Source organism: Diplotaxodon limnothrissa, linkage group LG7, assembly GCF_057381915.1.
Source record: "Diplotaxodon limnothrissa isolate DT_005_m linkage group LG7, D_limnothrissa_male_GT1.1, whole genome shotgun sequence".
Classification (NCBI taxonomy): Eukaryota; Metazoa; Chordata; class Actinopteri; order Cichliformes; family Cichlidae; genus Diplotaxodon; species Diplotaxodon limnothrissa.
The window spans coordinates 57,886,152-57,905,193 of NC_140602.1; the positions used below are offsets into that span (position 1 = coordinate 57,886,152).

At 41.5% G+C, this 19,042-nt stretch overlaps 2 protein-coding genes across 4 annotated transcripts; one reads left to right on the top strand and one right to left on the bottom strand.

Annotated features, from left to right (window-relative positions):
• Positions 1–263: 263 nt before the first annotated feature.
• Positions 264–12,519, bottom strand: ccdc62 (coiled-coil domain containing 62). The gene is made up of 13 exons (XM_085358525.1): positions 12,196–12,519; positions 12,050–12,090; positions 11,826–11,969; positions 11,416–11,608; positions 10,544–10,710; positions 8,944–9,045; positions 8,678–8,849; positions 7,989–8,087; positions 7,314–7,405; positions 6,408–6,496; positions 1,787–1,940; positions 786–905; positions 264–556 (listed from the first exon to the last, which is right to left on the bottom strand). The coding sequence occupies exons 1-13, from the start codon at positions 12,314–12,316 to the stop codon at positions 467–469; spliced, it is 1,584 nt and encodes a 527-aa protein (XP_085214651.1). The 5' UTR covers positions 12,317–12,519; the 3' UTR covers positions 264–466.
• A 767-nt stretch (positions 12,520–13,286) lies between these two features.
• denr (density-regulated protein) lies at positions 13,287–18,943 on the top strand. Of its 3 annotated transcripts, none has more exons than XM_085358528.1 (8): positions 13,287–13,427; positions 15,737–15,849; positions 15,963–15,982; positions 16,097–16,181; positions 17,213–17,296; positions 17,631–17,747; positions 17,845–17,984; positions 18,630–18,943. In XM_085358528.1, exons 2-8 carry the CDS (start codon positions 15,747–15,749, stop codon positions 18,672–18,674), a joined length of 594 nt encoding a protein of 197 aa, XP_085214654.1. In that variant the 5' UTR covers positions 13,287–13,427; positions 15,737–15,746; the 3' UTR covers positions 18,675–18,943. The 3 variants fall into 3 exon arrangements, with proteins under 3 accessions (XP_085214654.1, XP_085214655.1, XP_085214653.1); XM_085358529.1 differs by having other exon boundaries at positions 17,216–17,296; XM_085358527.1 differs by having other exon boundaries at positions 16,097–16,180; positions 17,206–17,296.
• The last annotated feature ends 99 nt before the right edge of the window (positions 18,944–19,042 follow it).

Consider the following 19,042-nt stretch of genomic DNA (forward strand, 5'->3'; position numbering starts at 1 on the left):
ACAAACAAAAAAACGTAAAAGCTATTAAAAGACGCAGACATTTCGGCTGAGTCACCAGGCTGATCTGTAGCCCGTGAAACTGGAAAAACGGTACAAGGACACACCACCCATCAGCCCTGTAGGACTGGTTTCCCATCTCACTCACTCCACACGTTTCAGCCTTTAAAAGCCACAAATAAGATTTTAAAAATACACTCTTTGGCTTTGTTAATCAATGACATTTTTGTATGTCTTTATATGTTTAAATACTTACAGAGGACATATTCACATCTCACAATTTAAAACAATATCAGTGATATAAAAACATTTCACAGTCTGTATTTATACTTCACCTTTTCCTGGGAGGCCTTAAGGTTCAACAAGTGGTGCATGCAGTGCTTAATATAGTAACACTGATTTTTCAGTTCAAAGTTAGTGCTCAACAGTTGTGTCACTTTGGTAAATACTGAAACATACATGAGGAAAATCAATTCTTCAGCTGAGTCATCAAGTCCATGTGATTTACTGGCTGGTTGGTGTTATGTTGAGGACGAACTTTGGGTGGAGCTGGACTGGTCTGTTAGAGAAAAAGAAATAAGATCAAGCTGGTATGATTAACACACCCAAACAGGAGGAACTGAATATTTTTTATCCTTTTCATGTCACACCCCATGAACACAAATAAGGAGAGAGAGAGATGAAAAGAGGCCGAAAGTCATGAAGGTACTTGAGGATGGAGGTACTTGGGTGATGTTGGGGTGTCTGGGACTCCTGGAAATAAAAAGGGTCAGTGGGCTACAACTCACCATTTGGCTGCTATTCTGTAAAGAACTGTGGAGTCTCAGGATGCTGTTCCCTGAACCAGCCACAACCAGCCTGGACTCATCTAACAGCTGCTGCAGAGAGCATCTGGAAAGAGGGCCGTCCTGATGAGAGAAGGAAAGAACTCTTGGTCTTAATGGAATACTTCAATATGGTGACGGATTTGTTTTGCAATGCCTGAAAAACCTTACGTCACTTTTGTCTGTGCTTATATTAGGAGTTACTTAAAATCTTGCTAGTTTAGCTTAAAATAACAACTAGAAACAGAAATATCTTAATTTTTCCAACCTGAGCAGCATTAAAAGACAACTCCATTGTGTCATCATTCTTTGCCAACGCATGTTTCAGAACTGTCACCAGCCTAAATTGTGTGGTCAAAAGTATTTCATTCCGGTTTCCATATAAAAAAAAACACAGACTTACTTCTAGCACAATATTTTTGTTTTTGGACTCTATCAGAGTAGCTTTGGGTGACTGACAGTTGAATTTAACATATACAGGTCCTTGGTGTACCCCCCATAGTTTAACTTGTAAAATGGTAAATGGCCTGTATTTGTATAGTGCTTTACTAGTCCCTAAGGACCCCAAAGCGCTTTACACAACCAGTCATCCACCCATTCACACACACATTCACACACTGGTGGAGGCAAGCTACAGATGTAGCCACAGCTGCCCTGGGGCAGACTGACAGAAGCAAGGCTGCCATATCGCGCTATCTGCCCCTCTGGCCATCACCAGTAGGCAACGGGTGAAGTGTCTTGCCCAAGGACACAATGACCGAGACTGTCCAAGCTCAAACCGGCAACCTTACAAGGAAGGTTGTCAGTCTCCCAACTCTTGAGCCACGATCGCCCCTTGACATCGCCCCATCTTGTCTTAAACAACCTATTTTAGCCCCATTCCCACCCTCCCTACAAACTTTCTTCTTATATGCTGTCCCTGACAAACAAGAGGTTTGTAGAGAGACTTTATAAAGTTGTCTTACATCCATCAAGTAAGCTGAGAAGACTCCCTGGTTACAGTTGTTTGAGCTTTGAAGAGCATCTGCAGGCAGATCATCATACACAGATTTTAAGTTCTTCCCTCTGAGTGAAGAAGGTGACTCATCCTTCGGATAGTTACATGTTAACTCATCCTGGCTGAAACACAGAGAGAGACGCATTCATTAATCTTTTGTTCCTGTTAAAAATCTAGAAGGATTTTTCACAACTTTACCACATTCAATTTAATATACAAAACACAGACACTTACTAAATTTGAGATTTAAGAATTAGACATTTAGACATTATCTGAGTCTTACGAAACAATTAATTCATTCCTACTGTTACGGCCCTAGCTGGGCCTCCTGATACTGCCCTTGTGTGGGTGTGGTGTTTTTTTCCGCCTCCTCCTCTTTTGCTCCACCCCTCTGTCTCTCTCTTGCTCTTCTCTCTCCCCAGGACACAGCTGCTTCTGATTAGCCTCGTTTGCCACCTGGGCCCAGTCAGCTATCACCTCTCTGAGGTCATATAAGCTGGGGATGAGCTGTGAGCAGGGTGTGTGGTTAACCTGCTCAAAGTGTGGAGTTGTGGAAACAGCATAGCTGCTTTGCGTGAGTAGTGTGGGCTTGTGGGCCTTGCCTGCTCAAAGTGTGGAGTTGTGGAAACAGCATAGCTGCTTTGCGTGAGTAGTGTGGGCTTGTGAGCCTTGGCAGCAGCAAAGCCAGCTGCTGTTAGTGACAGGGTGAGCTTGTGGGCCCCTGGAAGTACCTCCTCGTGGTGTGGAGTTTTTGTTTGGCAGCAGCAAAGCCAGCTGCTGTTAGTGACAGGGTGAGCTTGTGGGCCCCTGGAAGTACCTCCTCGTGGTGTGGAGTTTTTGTTTGGTTGTTGTGTTCTTTGTTGTTGCAACCCTTTTTCTCTTTTTCCAAGTGTTATTGGTAAAACGGCATTGCCGGCTCTTTATGTTAAGATGATCTATAATAAAGACTATTTTATTTACTGAAAACACTGGTCTGTTTTCCTTTCATTCTGTTCTGGACTCATTTGTTACTGGTCCCCTCACTCACATGCCTAGACCCTTTCGGGGGGAACGTAACAAAGTGGGGGCTCGTCCGGGATATGACTGGAAGGAACAGCAATTGAGTTTTAGTGAGTTGTTTGCCGGTGGCTTGTTTAGTTGTATTGTATCTGCTGCGCTCTCTCTCCAGTTAGCAAAGGGGAGTGTCTAGCTGAGCGTAAGCTCCTCCTTCGGGCACTCATTTTTTATTTTTCCTTTGTTATTTTCGGAGTCATCCCGGGTGGGGATTAGTTCCCTGTCGGGGGTAGGCTTGTCGGTGCTTTGTGCACTTGACGCTTAGCCTTTAAAGTTGCCTCGAGCCTGGTACACTCCAGAAGCTAACTAGGCTAAGATTTTAGTAGGCAGGTCTGGGGAGAGGGTTTATTTATTGGTTAACCTGTGGCCACACTTTTCCCGCCTGTTTCTCATTTGTGTATTGGAGGTGGTGCTTCTTTGTTGTTATTGTTAGCCTCAGGTAGTTTTTGTGTTAGAGTCAATGGCTACCTTTGATATTGCAGTGTTTAAGGGTGAGCGTGGTGCAGCGTCTCAGCCCGTTCTGCAGGCGCCAGCTCAAGCTGTAGGTCCATTGGTGTCGACACCTGTTGATCAGGGGCTGCCTGAGGACAAACCCATGACAGTGCCTCGCTTCGAACCCCTCTCCATTGAATCAAGTGAAGGCTCGAAGCTGGATGCTAAGCTCCGTGTCCGTCTGGCTCGTCTCCAGCTGGAGAAGGAGCAGCGTGAGAGAGAGTTCCAGCTGAAAAGGGAGCTAGAGCTTAGGCGTTTGGACGCGGAACTGGCTAGGGCTAGGGAGGTTGAGCTGATGAAGGTGGAGGTGGAGGCAGAGACAGCTGTGAGGTTGCGACAGCTGGAACTCCGGCAGGTTTCCCTTCCTCCGACTGCCTCCATTCGTCAGGCCGACACCTCGTTTGACGTAGGGAAAAACAGTCGTCTGGTTCCGATGTTCCGTGACACTGAGGTCGATAGCTACTTCGAGTCGTTTGAACGAATAGCCACGGCCTTGCACTGGCCACGGGATTCATGGGCCATTTTGCTCCAATGTAAGCTGGCGGGTAAGGCTCAAGAAGTTTGTTCCTCGTTGTCAGCTGAGGACAGCTTGGACTATGACAAGCTGAAAAGGGCTATCCTGCTGGCCTATGAGCTGGTCCCAGAAGCCTATAGGCAGCGTTTCCGGGGGTTGAGAAGAGGTCAGGGTCAGTCCTATCTTGATTTCGCCAGGGAAAAAGGTGTTCTTTTCGATCGGTGGTGTGCGGCCTGCAAAGCCACTGACCTGGCTTCGATCCGGGAACTAATGCTCATAGAGGAATTTAAGAACTGCATTGCTGAGCGCATCGCGGTATATATTAATGAACAGAAGGTTTCCTCATTACAGCATGCTGCAACACTGGCTGATGAGTTTGCCCTCATCCATAAAACCAGTGTCATTAAGCACGACCGACGCGATGACCTAGTGAAGGTTAGTGATGTGCCAGCTAGACAGTACCCAAAGGGTGAGGTACTTGTGTCCTATTCAAAGGCAAAAAGAAAGTGTTTTTTCTGTTTAAAGTCTGGCCATTTAATAGCAGATTGTGGGGCCTACAAACAGAAACAGTCAGTCTTGGGAGTTAGGAGTGTGCCAGCTAACAAAGTCAATACAGGCGTGGTTTCAAGAGCCAAAACAAAGCTCTGTTTCTTCTGCCACAAACCTGGCCACCTGATTGCTCACTGTTTGAAAGAAAACTCAAAGCAAAATCGATCTGCTTTCAAAAGAGTGAACTGTGGTTCACAAACCAACAAAGTTGCCAGTCCTAGGCAACAATCGGCGCATAATTGCTCAGTGGTGTCATTCGGTCACTGTCAGAGATCAACTAATTGTAATCTGCCACCTGATGACGGTCTCTCGGGTCCAGATGACCTACAGTGTGATAGATTGTGTGTGACACAACCATTTCAACCTGCACCTCTGGCTAACCAGCATGCCTTTTGCCATGACCTAGCGAAGAAGCGTCAGAGAAGTGTTGCTGTAAGGCCTTCTAGCTGCCTGATGGGTTCTCCATATGTGATGGCTCAAAAAACATTTGGCTGTCATTTGGGACACTATGTTGAGGGACTTGAGCCAACCCCGTGCAGTGTTTTCAACCCATCAAAAAGGTCTTGGCAGATTCGGCAGGGTATGCCTAACCGTTATTATGGTGGATGGTAGGTGATATGTTTAAAAGCTGGGTAGGACGTTCTATGACAAACCACTGGTTTGTATTTATGGGAGGGGGTGTTACGGCCCTAGCTGGGCCTCCTGATACTGCCCTTGTGTGGGCGTGGTGTTTTTCTCCGCCTCCTCCTCTTTTGCTCCACCCCCCGTCTCTCTCTTGCTCTTCTCTCTCCCCAGGACACAGCTGCTGCTCATTGGACTCATTTACCACCTGGGCCCAGTCAGCAATCACCTCTCGGAGGTCATATAAGCTGGGGATGAGCTGTGAGCAGGGTGTGGGGTGTTCTCTGGTGTCTCTGCGTTGTGTGTGGTTAACCTGCTCAAAGTGTGGAGTTGTGGAAACAGCATAGCTGCTTTGTGTGAGTAGTGTGGGCTTGTGGGCCTTGCCTGCTCAAAGTGTGGAGTTGTGGAAACAGCATAGCTGCTTTGCGTGAGTAGTGTGGGCTTGTGAGCCTTGGCAGCAGCAAAGCCAGCTGCTGTTAGTGACAGGGTGAGCTTGTGGGCCCCTGGAAGTACCTCCTCGTGGTGTGGAGTTTTTGTTTGGTTGTGTTCTTTGTTGTTGCAACCCTTTTTCTCTTTTTCCAAGTGTTATTGGTAAAACGGCGTTGCCGGCTCTTTATGTTAAGATGATCTATAATAAAGACTATTTTATTTACTGAAAACACTGGTCTGTTTTCCTTTCATTCTGTTCTGGACTCATTTGTTACTGGTCCCCTCACTCACATGCCTAGACCCTTTCGGGGGGAACGTAACACCTACATTGGACTGTACTGGACACACACACTGAATGTTTATGGGGTTTTTTAGTATGTTGTCCAGTCAACAAGCCAGCTGTGGGTATGTGTGCTGCTATCAGTGTCCAGAGTCTCTAAAAACCCCACAGTATACCTACTGCCAACAATATAATCCACACATATTTACTCAGTGAAAGATTAGTTTGCTGGAATGGGTTTGTGACATGATATGCCTACAAAGGGTCTGTAACCATGTTGGTTTAAACCACCTGCTGCCAGCTGTGCAGCCTCTGTGGTTTTAATAACTGTGGGCTCTAAAATGTATTTCTGGCTGCACAAAACAGTGGCACTGCCAAAAAGACAGGAGGCAGTATGGATGGACATAGTGAAGAAGACAGAATAAGACTCTATGGAGGGGAGGGTGAGATGGAGGCAGATGATCTGTTGTGGCCACCCCTAACAGGAGCAGTCCAAAAGCAGCAAAATTAGTGCAAACCATTGAACAACAATATGTGGAAAAGCTACTATACTGGGGTCAGGACTACCAGAAAGTAGTTCCTTCACATATTTTTGTTACATGGTTTGCACTTTTTTTGCTGTTTTGTTTGTTATCCTAGGACATTATTCACCTGCCCAATAATCCCTGACTGGTCTTCCCCTTCAGGGTTTCACAACTCAGCTGCATCAGCTGCAGGTCATTCTGCTGATTCTCACAAACCTGCACACACACACACACAAACATGATCACTTGAATGCATTTTTTTAAAACTTAAAACTTTCAATTATTAAAAACATGACCCCACATGACAGGCAGGGTTCAAACCAGAGTAAATTGTCTGCATTTATGTTGAAAAGAGAGAGACGCTGAAAGAAAAATTCTAGTAGTAAAAGTGGATTTAAAGATTCTCACTTACAAACAGATGAAAACTACCTAAAAATTGTAACTTAATATAAAAATATGTTTAATGATCATTTAGAGGCACACTATATCAAGTACCTAGATGACAATGAGACAGAGATGTAACAAAAAAAGAGACTCTGGACACTTGGAAATAGATTTGAAATTACTGCATTCCCCCTGAATTATAGACACAAAATGACTGCAATTACGTGAAAACATGAAGCACATTCAGACACAAAAGTTTCAAAAGAACTGGAGAAAATCATGGGAATGGCTGAAAAAAAAACATCAGCCAAATTCAGTTCAGGGGTTTTACTAATCTACAGGAGAAGCAGGAGACCTTCATGTGCCTGTGCCTGAGGTTCCACTGTCTCTCTTTATTTACCCTTTATAGCCTGTTACTACTTCAAGAAGCACTAGACAATGACAGTATCCCAGAGTCAAACATCTGCGTTGTGTAACTGCAGAAACACTGAGGTATGTTGTCCAACCGGTAAGTCACCTTATGCTGGAGGAATGAGGAAAGCTGTACTTCCAGAGCTGGGCTCCAGTTACCACAGTATATTTTATGGGTTCACGCTTATGATGTTTTGTTCAGTACTCTCAGGGAAATACTACATGTTAGAAACTATACCTGTCGTAGGCAGCGGAGCTCAGACATGAGGCGTTCCTGTTTGGAGTGGGCCAGTTCTAGCAGCTCATCTTTCCAGCTGTTTCCCAGCTCCCCTGGTCAAAGAGATCAAATGCTGTGCTTATCTCTGCAGGAGAGTGTCTTTCTCAGGCTGAGAGGTATCTGAAACAATCTACCCTACAGATTTCTATCGAGAAAAGCAGACTGCTGAGATAAGACAGGACTGCATACCTCATTATCTCTACATACTCCTGGCTACTGAATCTAACACTGTCACTGTTCACTGACGCCATCTACTGCGAGTCATTCACTGAGAATGAAATGCCGATTATTCTCCGTTTCTAGAACCACTTCATATAACTGTCACATCAATATGTTTGGTCTTTTTTACATTAGAAAAAATGATGAAGAGGTTCATCAAATAAAGGAAAATGAAAACAGTTATTTAAAATAGCTATCATACAGATATTCACTCATTATATAATATCAAAGATGAGGACCATATACCAGGATAAAGCACACAGAACTCTACGTAACACTAGCCAGTCCTAAATCTATCCAGCGAGCCTTCAGGGTTCAAAGAGACTTATACGTCAAAAACATATCAAGAAATACATCATGAAGTTTCCACCAATGAAATAGCAGGAAAAACAGTGAGACAGTGTGTTTGCGATGTACCTGTCAGGGTGTCCCCATGAAGCAGATGGAGTTCTTGCTTGAAGCGGATGATCTCCTCTCTCTGGGTGCTGCTCTGTGTTACCTGCTGTTGTAGCTCCTCTATGAGCACAGCACGACATAGAAGAACACGATAAACGACTGATCATGCAAATAAACAGATAACTAATTTTTAACAGAAAGGCCAAACTTTTTTTTCTTCCAGATTTTCTGCTGAAGATCTTTGTTTTTTGGAGTGTGCCATTTGATGGTTGGACAAGTTCTCCGTTTGAAAAATACGGTCCAACCTGCATCTTGGAAGTTCAGATACCATTAGAGTTTTTATAATAATGATCCTTCATAAAAAGCTCCTGTGTTTTCAATGCTTTATGTGTCAGCACTAAATGGTATGTGTCTTGTAGTCTGTGTTAACAGAATTTATTGTGCATAACTCTGTGAATGCTGGAAAAAAATATACAGCCATACATCCAGACTAAAAATGTCACATGGAGCACATGGAGACAACGTATAAGGGCAGATCTTCTAAATCTGATTCCCAAAAGGCTTTCAATTCCTTTTTATGAGCAGAGTTGCAGACTACTGTTCCATTATCCTTATTTTTCTTTTAACAATATCAGTGTCCTCTGATCATCTGCCCTCTAAAGAATGAGAGTAAATAGGCAACAAAATGACACAAAGTTTTAATAATGTACCTTTGAGCTGTGTGACTTCATGTCTGGCTTCCTTGTAAGACACTTTATTCTCCTCCAGGTCTTTCAGGAGCTTGCTTTCCTGTGAGCGACTCTTCTTCAGAGATGTCTCAAGGTCTTGCAGGCGCCCTGAGAGATCGAGTATACAACTCGAGGCTTTTGCCATATCTTGGTCCTAAAGGGTTAGAATAATTAGATAAAATGATGGGACATCATAAATTGATACAAGACCAGTAGATTATATAGAGAGCAAAGATTTACACGTGTACCTTGAGTTTGAGCATGGAACTGAGCTCCTCCTCCCTGACCTGCAGAGAGCCGACTTGTGTGGACAGAGCCGTGACTGTGGAGTTGAGACTCTGGTTCTTCTCCTGAAAAACAGCATGGACACATAGTTGTATTAATGTGCTAAAATAGTTTTGCATGACTTCCAGTTCAAAATATTCCTTGTTTGTGTTATAACAAGCTGTTTTATTGCCTCTTCATTTAAGAACACAAAAACACAAGGTTTCAACAGCTGCTGGGTGGGGCTCCTTTGGTGGGGGTCTTGGTCTCCTTCATCACCTGAATACCTTTGGGTTTGGAGACTTCCACTGAAAAATACTCAGTTATAACCACAGAGATTGTTCTCATCACTAACAATTCAAATGAAATTTGAATGCAAAGTTGATGTGACTTGTGGCTCAAGAGTTGGCAGTTCGCCTTGTAATCGGAAGGTTGCCGGTTCGAGCCCTGGCTCGGACAGTCTCGGTCGTTGTGTCCTTGGGCAAGACACTTCACCCGTTGCCTACTGGTGGTGGTCAGAGGGCCTGGTGGTGCCAGTGTCCGGCAGCCTTGCCTCTGTCAGTGCGCCTCAGGGCAACTGTGGCTACAATGTAGCTTGCCATCACCAGTGTGTGAATGGGTGGATGACTGAATGTAGTGTAAAGCGCTTTGGGGTCCTTAGGGACTATGTAAAGCGCTATACAAATACAGGCCATCTGTTTATTATTGACCTGTTTGAAATCCATGATAAAATCTCAGAGAACAGAGTGCAAGTGATAAGAATAGGATTAGAGCAACATCAGGTTAGACTGATAGACAGTGCAGGAGGAGCAGCTGGTAGCAGCACATGTGCTTTGAGTTACCGTAGCTGTACACACCAGTACATCAGGAGTGTAAATGATATAAAAGGCAAAATGAGAATGGAAAAAGAAGACTCAAGTCGCAGAATTACCAAAAGTGATGCTCCCAAAAAAGGCTCAAAAGATGAGGAAATGCTAGAAATAAGGATCCAAGGAATTTGGTAGTGTGAAGACCTTTTGGCTACACAACATTAGACTTAACACACTTTATCCTGTACCATACTTGAAGACAGAAAAAACAAACAAACAGACAAAGTGATATCATGAATGCATGATGTCGTGAGGACAGCTAAAAAAAATAGATTTAATGAAACGGTACTAAAACATTATGGTTATAAATTGTTGTTTTTCCCATATTGCCCAGGCCCATATTAGACAAAGGATGTTCAAGATGGAGCTGAGGGAAGAGGAAAAGGGGAAGATCACATAGAAGCTTCTGGAATATTGAACTGCAGTATTGAGGGTACTGAATAAGCACATGCAGAGATTTGGTGTGACAGAGAAGGATGAGAGGCACAGGGTGAAATGGAGGCAGATGATCTATTCTGGCGATCCCAAAAGGGATTAGCTGAAAAAAGTAATTGTGTATCAGGGAATTTTAAAAAACAAATTAAAAAAAGAAACCCAATTCATTCCTGAATCATTTTTAACATTTATCTTTATGTTTCATCACATGAACGACCACACCCAGCAGTACTAAGTGTATCCAACTGTGTGCTGATGTTATGGCGGTACCTGAAAGTACCTGAAAGTCTTGGCATTTTTCACTGATGTGCTTCTGCTTCTTTTCAAGCTCACAGATCTGCTGTCGGGCTTCGTCGAGTTCCTTCTGGGCCTCCTTCTCCCTGGTTTCCACCAGCCGCACATGTTTAGTCAAGACTCTGATCACCTCGTTACGCATCTGCACCTCCTCTGCACACACAAAAAAGAACAAAGTCCCGCCATATGGCCGTTTAACAAAATGGCATGTGTACGCACCTTCATCAACAGACTCAGTCTGCAGATGATGTGCAAACTATAGAAACAATGTGCAGACAAAGAAAAAATGATTACTTATTAATATAATGCATTTTTGGTCTCTTTACAACTCAGCCGGGGTTCCTACTTTTATTATGGCTTCATAACAACCATGTTATTACCATATCTATACAAATTAATTACACTGTCAGCAACAAGAGAAAAGAAAATCACAAAGCTATTTACAATATTGTCATGGTTTATCATAAACATATTGATATTTCACTTTTGAATCTAAGGAGCTTGGAAAGAAAAGCATCTGGACTTTATTAAGTTTCTTGAAGACTTTTCACCTCTCATCCAACAAGCTTTTTCAGTTCCAAGAACAATTGGTGGAGAGTCACAGATTTTTAAGCCTTATTGCGAAGGCCTAAAAAAAGAAGTCCGGTCACTTTTCTTTCCAAGGTCCTTAGATTACCATAACTGATTATGCTTAATTTCCTTCTACATTGGATTGGTAAATCTTATGTACAGTGCGCTATTGAAGCTGCTGTATCCTGCCTACAGTTGCTGGACATCTGCAAGCTGCTTTGCAACCCAGCTTTCCCCTGTGAGTTTCAGCTGTATTGAACTGACCAACATATCCTTAGCTTTCCTCACCATCTAAATGGGCACACTTCTGCTCCAAGGTCAACACCCTCTGGCGGTACTGTTCCCAGGTATGATGCTGCTTAAGATGGGAAGCAGCCATGGCATTTAACTCTGTTTCCCGGTCCTTTAACTCAGCCATCAGCAGGTGCAGTTCCTTCCTTTGCCTCTGGATGATGGTGCTGCTCAGGTCAGTTGCAGTAAACTTTTGCCAAACACACAAATGACAGAAAACCTCAAATAACAACTGAAGGAATCAATCAGTTATTGTGTTGGTCAAAGGATATAAAACTTTTAAAATTATTTCAATAACTGGGTTTTGAATGCAAAAAACAAACAAACAATATAAACAATAAACACAAATGTGAAAGATTTACCAGCAACATCCTGCTTGATCCTCCTAGCAATCCATCCTCTCTTACCTTAGTTTCCTGCATGCTGGGAGTACGGAAGGTATCTGCTAAGATGGGAGGGGTGCCTTTGGTGCCCTGTTTTGGTCTGCTGTCCATCTTAAAGCTGTTTCGACCAGGTATTTGGTGCACATCAAGTGAAGCACCTTCATTTTTCTTAAAGGTGTCATATAATACAAAACAAATTACAATCACTCTGCTACAATACTATCCCGACATGTGTCGATATTACTCACCGTTTTAACTGGAGTGCTATGCCACCGCTCACCTGAAGCATCTGAAACAAAGCAGAAGTGGATGTTGGGTGGATGAAACTACACCTCTTTTAAAAAAATTTTTTAAAAGAAGGATGGTGGAAATGTAGTTGAAAACATCTGTTTACCATTTGACCAGAGGGAACAGGCTGAGGCTTTTCCAAGAGCACTTACATTTGTGCACAGTCTTTTCCCTTTCTCCATCACATCATTCCAGCTTTTTACTAAAATCTGTTCAATCTCTATCATCAGTCACTGTTGTTATTGTTGTGCCGAGCTTTTTCTGGGGCATCTCTCGAGGGCAAGTCGGTAGCTAGATAGCTTATTAAGATAGCTAAGATTATCTTACCATATCAACTATCCAAAAGCTTCAAATCTGCTCTAATTTAGAAACATGCTACAAATGTTCCCCCAAAAGTTTACACGTTAGCTCGTAGAAACTTCAACCAACTTTTGAATGTTGTGACGTCAGTGACGGAACTCCTGCAGAACTTTTCAAAATAATGTAATATAACTCCAAAATAAAAGAACAAGAATAACAAGACTAACAAACACCTCATTAATGCCATATTTGGGAAATTATTTTTAAAATAGTAATAATAATAATAATTGTTATCATTATTATTATTATTAGTAGTAGTAGTAGTAGTAGGAGGAGTGGCAGTAATTTATTAAATTTATTTCTCCTAAATGGGTATGCCCCTGAAAATTGATAGATTTTCTCTGCCAATGCCAAACATCTTGTTCTGGTATTCACTCTTGTTTTGAGCTTCCTTCCTTAGACGTCTATGAAGGTTCTTAGACAGTAATGAAAACAAAACTAGATGTAAAATAAATCTGTGATGTGTGTTTTTACTCCGAAGCACAGGGGGCGCTGAAGCATATAATCCACCCCTATAACTAAAACAAGAAGTGAATAGGTAAACACTGTACAGGGGAGTGTGACTGCAGTAGGGAACAGGAAGACAACTGATCAAAAAGCTGGACGATATAAAAGTGAAGTTGGACTTGTTTAATTTTATTTCCCGTGAGCTCTATAAGTGAAAGTTATCAGGCTGTATTTTGGTTTTTAAGGCAGACCCATTTGTTCGGGAGAATTTGAATATTTTACTTATTTATTTATTGTAATTTCGGTCCACACTCCACACCAGTTGGTGGCGGTAATGCACCATTTTGCTGTTTGCCAACCGCCAATAAACCCTATACAGAAGAAGAAGAAAACGAGACGCGTTACATGGCGTGCTCCAAGTACGCCAAGTGAACCATATTTCATGAGAATGCTTTTCTAAAACTCTTACGAGCTTGAATAATGCGATCGGTTTCATTGGAAAGACAACAGTTTTAGAGTATATCGTACGGGGTACGTAATTTGACATTTATTCTGTATTTATTCAGCAGCAGAGCGTGTCCACTTTAGCCGTGCGTTAGCTCAGTTAGCCGGCTAAGCTAATTCCTAGATGCTTACGGTGACAGCTGGGCGAATGAATCTTACCTGATGAATGAAGCAGTAAAACTAAACTCGATATTTTTTTTAAAGATATCAGCTCGATGCATCGTGTCCACGGGATGGGTGTTTGCAGAATAATTACTACGGTTTAATTGTAGACTTTACTATAAGCATTGTAGCGAACTATTCTGTTTAATAGCTCAGCTAATGCAAAGAAGCCGCATGTGTTAGCAAGCTAAAGCCTGTTCTTTCCACAGGCAATATCAAATTCATACTGCCTTATATGTTTTATTTTTTCTGTGGTTCTTTCCACTTATGTTTTGGAGCCAGGCGCTGGTGATCAATTTCACTTCAGTCACATCTGTTTGATGCTGTTATCTAGCTGGTACCCTTGTGCCCGATATGTCGTGAAACTAAGGGAAGAGTGTTGGCAAGGCAGGCTAGCATGATGAAATACTGCCAGGAGCCGTGCTCATCCATGTATTATTGTCTGATAATAAATCTAAAGAGACTTTAGTCCGTCGGTTTATAAGTTGTAATGTAAACTTTAATCATGAGTAGTATTTAAACCTTTTCATGTTGCAGTGTAGTCTATGTAAGCGCAGTTTTCACAACTTGTAAGTAAATTCTCTCCCATTCAAATATTTGCTCACCATTCGGACCTCTATTTCATTCCGAACCCAATCCATCCAATCCATATTTTCATGGGATAAAACATCTGATATTGATTCTTAGCCTTTATTTATATATATACATAAAATATGTTGAGGTTGACGCATATTCTTTCTCACAAACGTGTTGGTTAAAGTGAAAAGTTAAAAACTCCACCCAGTTATAATGGTACTTGCTACATTTAATACGCACAGTACCTAGAGTCAGATTCACTCTGGTGGACAAGCTGTGTTCAAACCCTTTCAGAAAAGTCACCCTTTTCTCCAATAATTCCTGTACAGAATAAATAGTTTGCACGTTTTTGCATGTTCACACTTTTGGAAAATGTAAACGCTAATATATCGGCCATGGGCCAGTATCAGGCAAAAAATATCTGCCTGCTGATATTTCACATATATCTGCAAGCAATGCAAATACATGCAGTGTTTCAAACTAATTTAGCTTCTATATATTGACATTTGGTGCCAGCAAAGGAAAGCATGGATTCCTCTGTAAATGAATTATTAAAGAATGCTGTCTGCAAGTTTCTTCCTTTTTATTTGCCAAATAACTTAGTGATATAAGTTCAAACAGAGATGAGACGTGTTAGCATCACGCAATTAGCAGAAACCATAGACAGTATAAAATATGGATGTAGCTTTTGGGTGTGAAAAGTAGCCCAGAATGCGGAAGTGCCTTAAACATGCATTCTATCGAAAGGCTGCCAGATGGTGATAGCTGGGGTTGCAACAAGATTTCAGGTCCTACAGAAGACTATGGGAAGATGGATTTCTGTATTGACGATTATAAACACTTTCCTGTTGCGTTTACAACCTCTGTCACTTGTTATGGATCATACTTCATTAAAAAAATTCAATTTGTCCCATAAATCTTGGGCATAACATGTTTTACAATGGATTATCTGTGGTGTCTGCATTGGCTTGTTGTTGATGTCCACTAGTCACTCCTTACCACATCCGGGGTTGTTTTTTTTTTTTTTGTTCTGTTCTTTTAAAACCAAAATGACAGCTTTGGAGACTTCAAAATGGGACTTCAGGAATAGGTGACATCACTGTAGCTCTGTCCATCTTTTATATGGACCAGGGCACTGATTGAACCTTCAGTATAGGAGAAATAAGTATTTCACACATGAATTGATGTGGATGGTATTGTTCTCTAACCTAGAAAAACAAACAAACAAGAACTTGCTGAATATTTTTGCGTTGCCTTAATATACTTGGCATCTCATCAAAGTGTCTGTGCGTGGTAAATATAGATATAAAGTTACCATTTTTTCTTTTTGAATATGTACATTTACTTTGTGAAATGTTGGTAAACTGAATATCTTTGGGAATGTTGTGATATTGTAAATTCTAAAAGGCTTTTTTTTGCCATTTACTGTCAGTTTAAAGAACAAAAAACTTGCACCCATTTTAAAAACAAAAGAAAGCACATCTTTCTGTGGTATTTTTTAATTGTAATCCTAAAACACAACTCACAAACTACTGGTATTTAACATGAGTTGGATAAATGTTGTGTGTGCCCTGTGTTCATTGTCCCTTTTTTTCTAGTTAATTTCTGATGGCTACTACTGAGATGGAATCTGGGTCCTTGGAAAGCAGATCAGAGCAAGGGACAGCTGACCCTGATTCAAAGTACCCAATGAAAGTTCTTTATTGTGGAGGTGCAGTATATAAAACCACTCATCAAAACCACACTTCATCTTCAATTGTTTTGCGGTGGCCCCTTTTCAAAATGTGACATTAATTTTTGATTTGTTTTTCTCTCTCTCTGCAGTGTGCTCTCTGCCTACAGAGGTGAGTTTGACTATCAGTTTCCATATTTAGTTGTGTGACCCACTTTTCTATAAATATTCAGTTGGGGGTATTTTTTCTGCTGCAATGTAAATAACTGCAGTGTTGTGTCTGCAGTACTGTGAGTACATGCCTGAGCCAGCTAAATGTAGGCAGTGGCTGGAGAAGAACTTTCCAGATGTGTTTGCCAGGATGACTGTAGGTGAGTGGCGTTTCAGATTTTAGATATATAATAATGAATGAATGTAACCATTTTTGCAAGTTGGATGCTCTTATTGATCATGGTCATAGTTTTAAATGTCAGTGTAGGTGCAAGTAATGAGCCAAAATTTCAGGTTTCAGACTGCTCTAAAAACTCATGTTTCAGGCAGGTTATTCTACTCTTGGATGTGTTTGATGTCATAGAGAGGGACTGTTTCTAATATGGTCATCTCAGGTACGTCAGAAAAGACTGTCTTAAAGAGGGACAGATGGTCCGAGGGGCTGCACTAAAACAGCCATGAACATTATTTTGAAATCGTGGGTCATTCACGGACTAAAAATACAGTTGTGGACATTAACAGAATAGCCTTCCTCTAAAAAGATTAGATGAGGTGATAATTATAGACTTAACATTTTGACTCCAACAAAAGCCACAATTTTCTAATATTAGCTGCAGTTGCTGGGTCCCTCACAGTCAGTCAGGATTATTTTTTCTCTAACAGTAATGCTTTATTTGAAAAAGCTCAGAGTTCCCTTACACTGCTGCTCTGAGCAGGCTCTGACGTTGTTCAGGCTGACTTTGTTCTGTGGAAGCTAAATCATATATGTTATAATACCAAACTGGTACTTAGCCAGCTGTTGTGAATAAACTGATCTCTCGAATCGCTCATTTAGGTCATGCTGACATTAAAGTTTTTCTCACGCTGCTCTTTGGATTGATAACATTTAGTGTGATGAATTTTTGGTCAGCTCCATGCTACATGAAATGCTTTTGATTGTCATGTGTACTTTAAAAATATAGTTTTGGAGTTCTAGAGGTCCTGTCTTTGCAAGGTTCACCACAGTGTGAACAGAACTGGCTTTTAATTGTTTAAAACAGACTTTCAAGGCCTGAAAGGTGAAACGATTTGCTGTAAAGATCTGTAATGATTCCATGCTTTCAAGCTGCATAATAATCCCTTGAAAGCTAAACATGTTGTTGAGGGAGTGGGTTTAATGTTGTTCCATTTTCCATTTGTCCCACTGGCCCAGCAGCGAATGCGCCTAAGCAGGAACCGGGCACTGGAGATGCTCCTCCTGCAGGCGAGGAGGAGGAAAAGAAGAAACAGAAGAGAGGTACGTAAACGTCAGAGGGAAAAGGAATCAGAATCTACTGGTTCATGATTCACTGCTATAGTGCATCAAATTTCCTACATATAAAGTAATGGAATAAGTATGAAACCTGCCTTGTTTAAGGTTTATTTACACTCTGAGACCTCATAGGTTCATTTTAAGACATGGGTCTGATAAACTTGAGTCTACTGATTCCAGTAAGTCTTTAGGATTCAAATGATAGCTAAGGATTGATTGCTTCATGTTGTCTGCATTTCACTTTTTATCAGTGCTTTAATTGTGTGCGACTTAACACTGCATGAGTTTAAATCCGGTTCATTTTAATTGACCTTTTAAGGTGGAAGAGGCCAGATCAAACAGAAAAAGAAGACTGTGCCTCAGAAAGTTACAATAGCAAAGATCCCAAGAGCCAAGAAGAAATACGTCACACGGGTGTGTGGCCTGGCGACATTTGGTGAGAGCTCTTGTGCTGTCCTTATCCTCTAGGCTGCCAAAATCTTATTCCCTTCATGTTTTATTCTTAACATGATTCTCTGGTTTGACTCTTGCAGACATCGACCTTAAAGAGGCTCAGCGATTCTTTGCCCAGAAATTCTCTTGTGGTGCCTCAGTTACAGCAGAGGATGAAATAATCATTCAGGGAGATTTTACAGACGACATAATTGACGTCATTCAAGAGAAGTGGCCTGAGGTAAGCTGGAGAAAACCAGGGTGTGCTGAAAAGGTTCATTCTTAACTTACTCTCTCACTGGCAATTTGTAAAAACGTAACAAAGTTCAAGTTGTTATCAGTGACACCGGCTGCCTTTAAGTGAACTGCAGTTAGCTTCCTGTTGCTTGCATGTGCAACACAGCATACTCCAGCAAACATTTGCAAGAAGAGGGGAGACATGCATAAGAGTACTTTACATTGTACAGTATGTATGTGAGGGACTGGTGTATATACTGTGTCCCTACAGTAATGTGTTTTTAAAAAAATAAGTGCCCCCACCCCCCTCAGTATGTTGCTGTGTTGTGGAGGAATTTTGGCACTCTCTTATTTATAACGTTCGCTCAGTTTTATTGAGTCATTTGTTTATGCAAATCTTAAGGTGCCATCTAGGGCTGGGCAGTAAAACAATAAATGCCATAATAACTATATTGTTCTCAACAGCAGCATATGTTAGTGTCAATATAAATTGGCTAGAACTCATTCAATCCAAAATAATAGCACAGGACAGTGTCGTGGGTCTGTGGACGGTGTGAAAAGCGGATTTTCTGAACTGCTTTTGAAAATGTCCTCTATAATCTCAAACATGACACACAGTTCAGTCTCCGTGTCTCTCTGTGCGTTGTAGGTGGATGATGACAGCATTGATGATCTGGGTGAAGTCAAGAAGTGAAGACCAAATATGCACTTTTGCTGAAAGGATGTGACCTGTAACAGCGACGACCTGGCCAAATGTACACATTAAGTCATTTTATACCTATTTTATTTACTGTACATAAAAAGCTGTGGACTCAGCCACTCACTTGGCATTTTTTTTTTTTAGTTAATAGCTGCTTTCTCTCGTTTGCCAAAGGTGTGGTATGACATGAATCCTTCCCAAATGTTCTTCACTCAAGCAAAACTGTAGGCTAATAAATTTCAGTCTCCTTCACCCTTACACTCTTTCCACATTTGACTTTTTTTCTTCTAATGGTTGTGTGTCTGTTATTTTTAAAGCATTAAAAATGAGTTCTTTTTCAGGGCTCTGATATGCTGCTTTAT

What these genes read in the sequence shown, in the direction of transcription:
- ccdc62 (XM_085358525.1), bottom strand. Translation starts at nt 12,316, where the DNA reads ATGATAGAGATTGAACAGATTTTAGTAAAAAGCTGGAATGATGTGATG. An exon ending in AGTCAGGGATTATTGGGCAG is followed by an intron (nt 1,941 to 6,407) that starts GTGAATAATGTC and finishes TCTGTGTTTCAG; the next exon opens with CCAGGATGAGTTAACATGTA. An exon ending in TCTCAGCTTACTTGATGGAT is followed by an intron (nt 906 to 1,786) that starts GTAAGACAACTT and finishes TTCTCTCATCAG; the next exon opens with GACGGCCCTCTTTCCAGATG.
- denr (XM_085358527.1), top strand. Translation starts at nt 15,747, where the DNA reads ATGGCTACTACTGAGATGGAATCTGGGTCCTTGGAAAGCAGATCAGAG. An exon ending in GAAAGTTCTTTATTGTGGAG is followed by an intron (nt 15,850 to 15,962) that starts GTGCAGTATATA and finishes CTCTCTCTGCAG; the next exon opens with TGTGCTCTCTGCCTACAGAG. An exon ending in TTCAAGAGAAGTGGCCTGAG is followed by an intron (nt 17,985 to 18,629) that starts GTAAGCTGGAGA and finishes TGTGCGTTGTAG; the next exon opens with GTGGATGATGACAGCATTGA.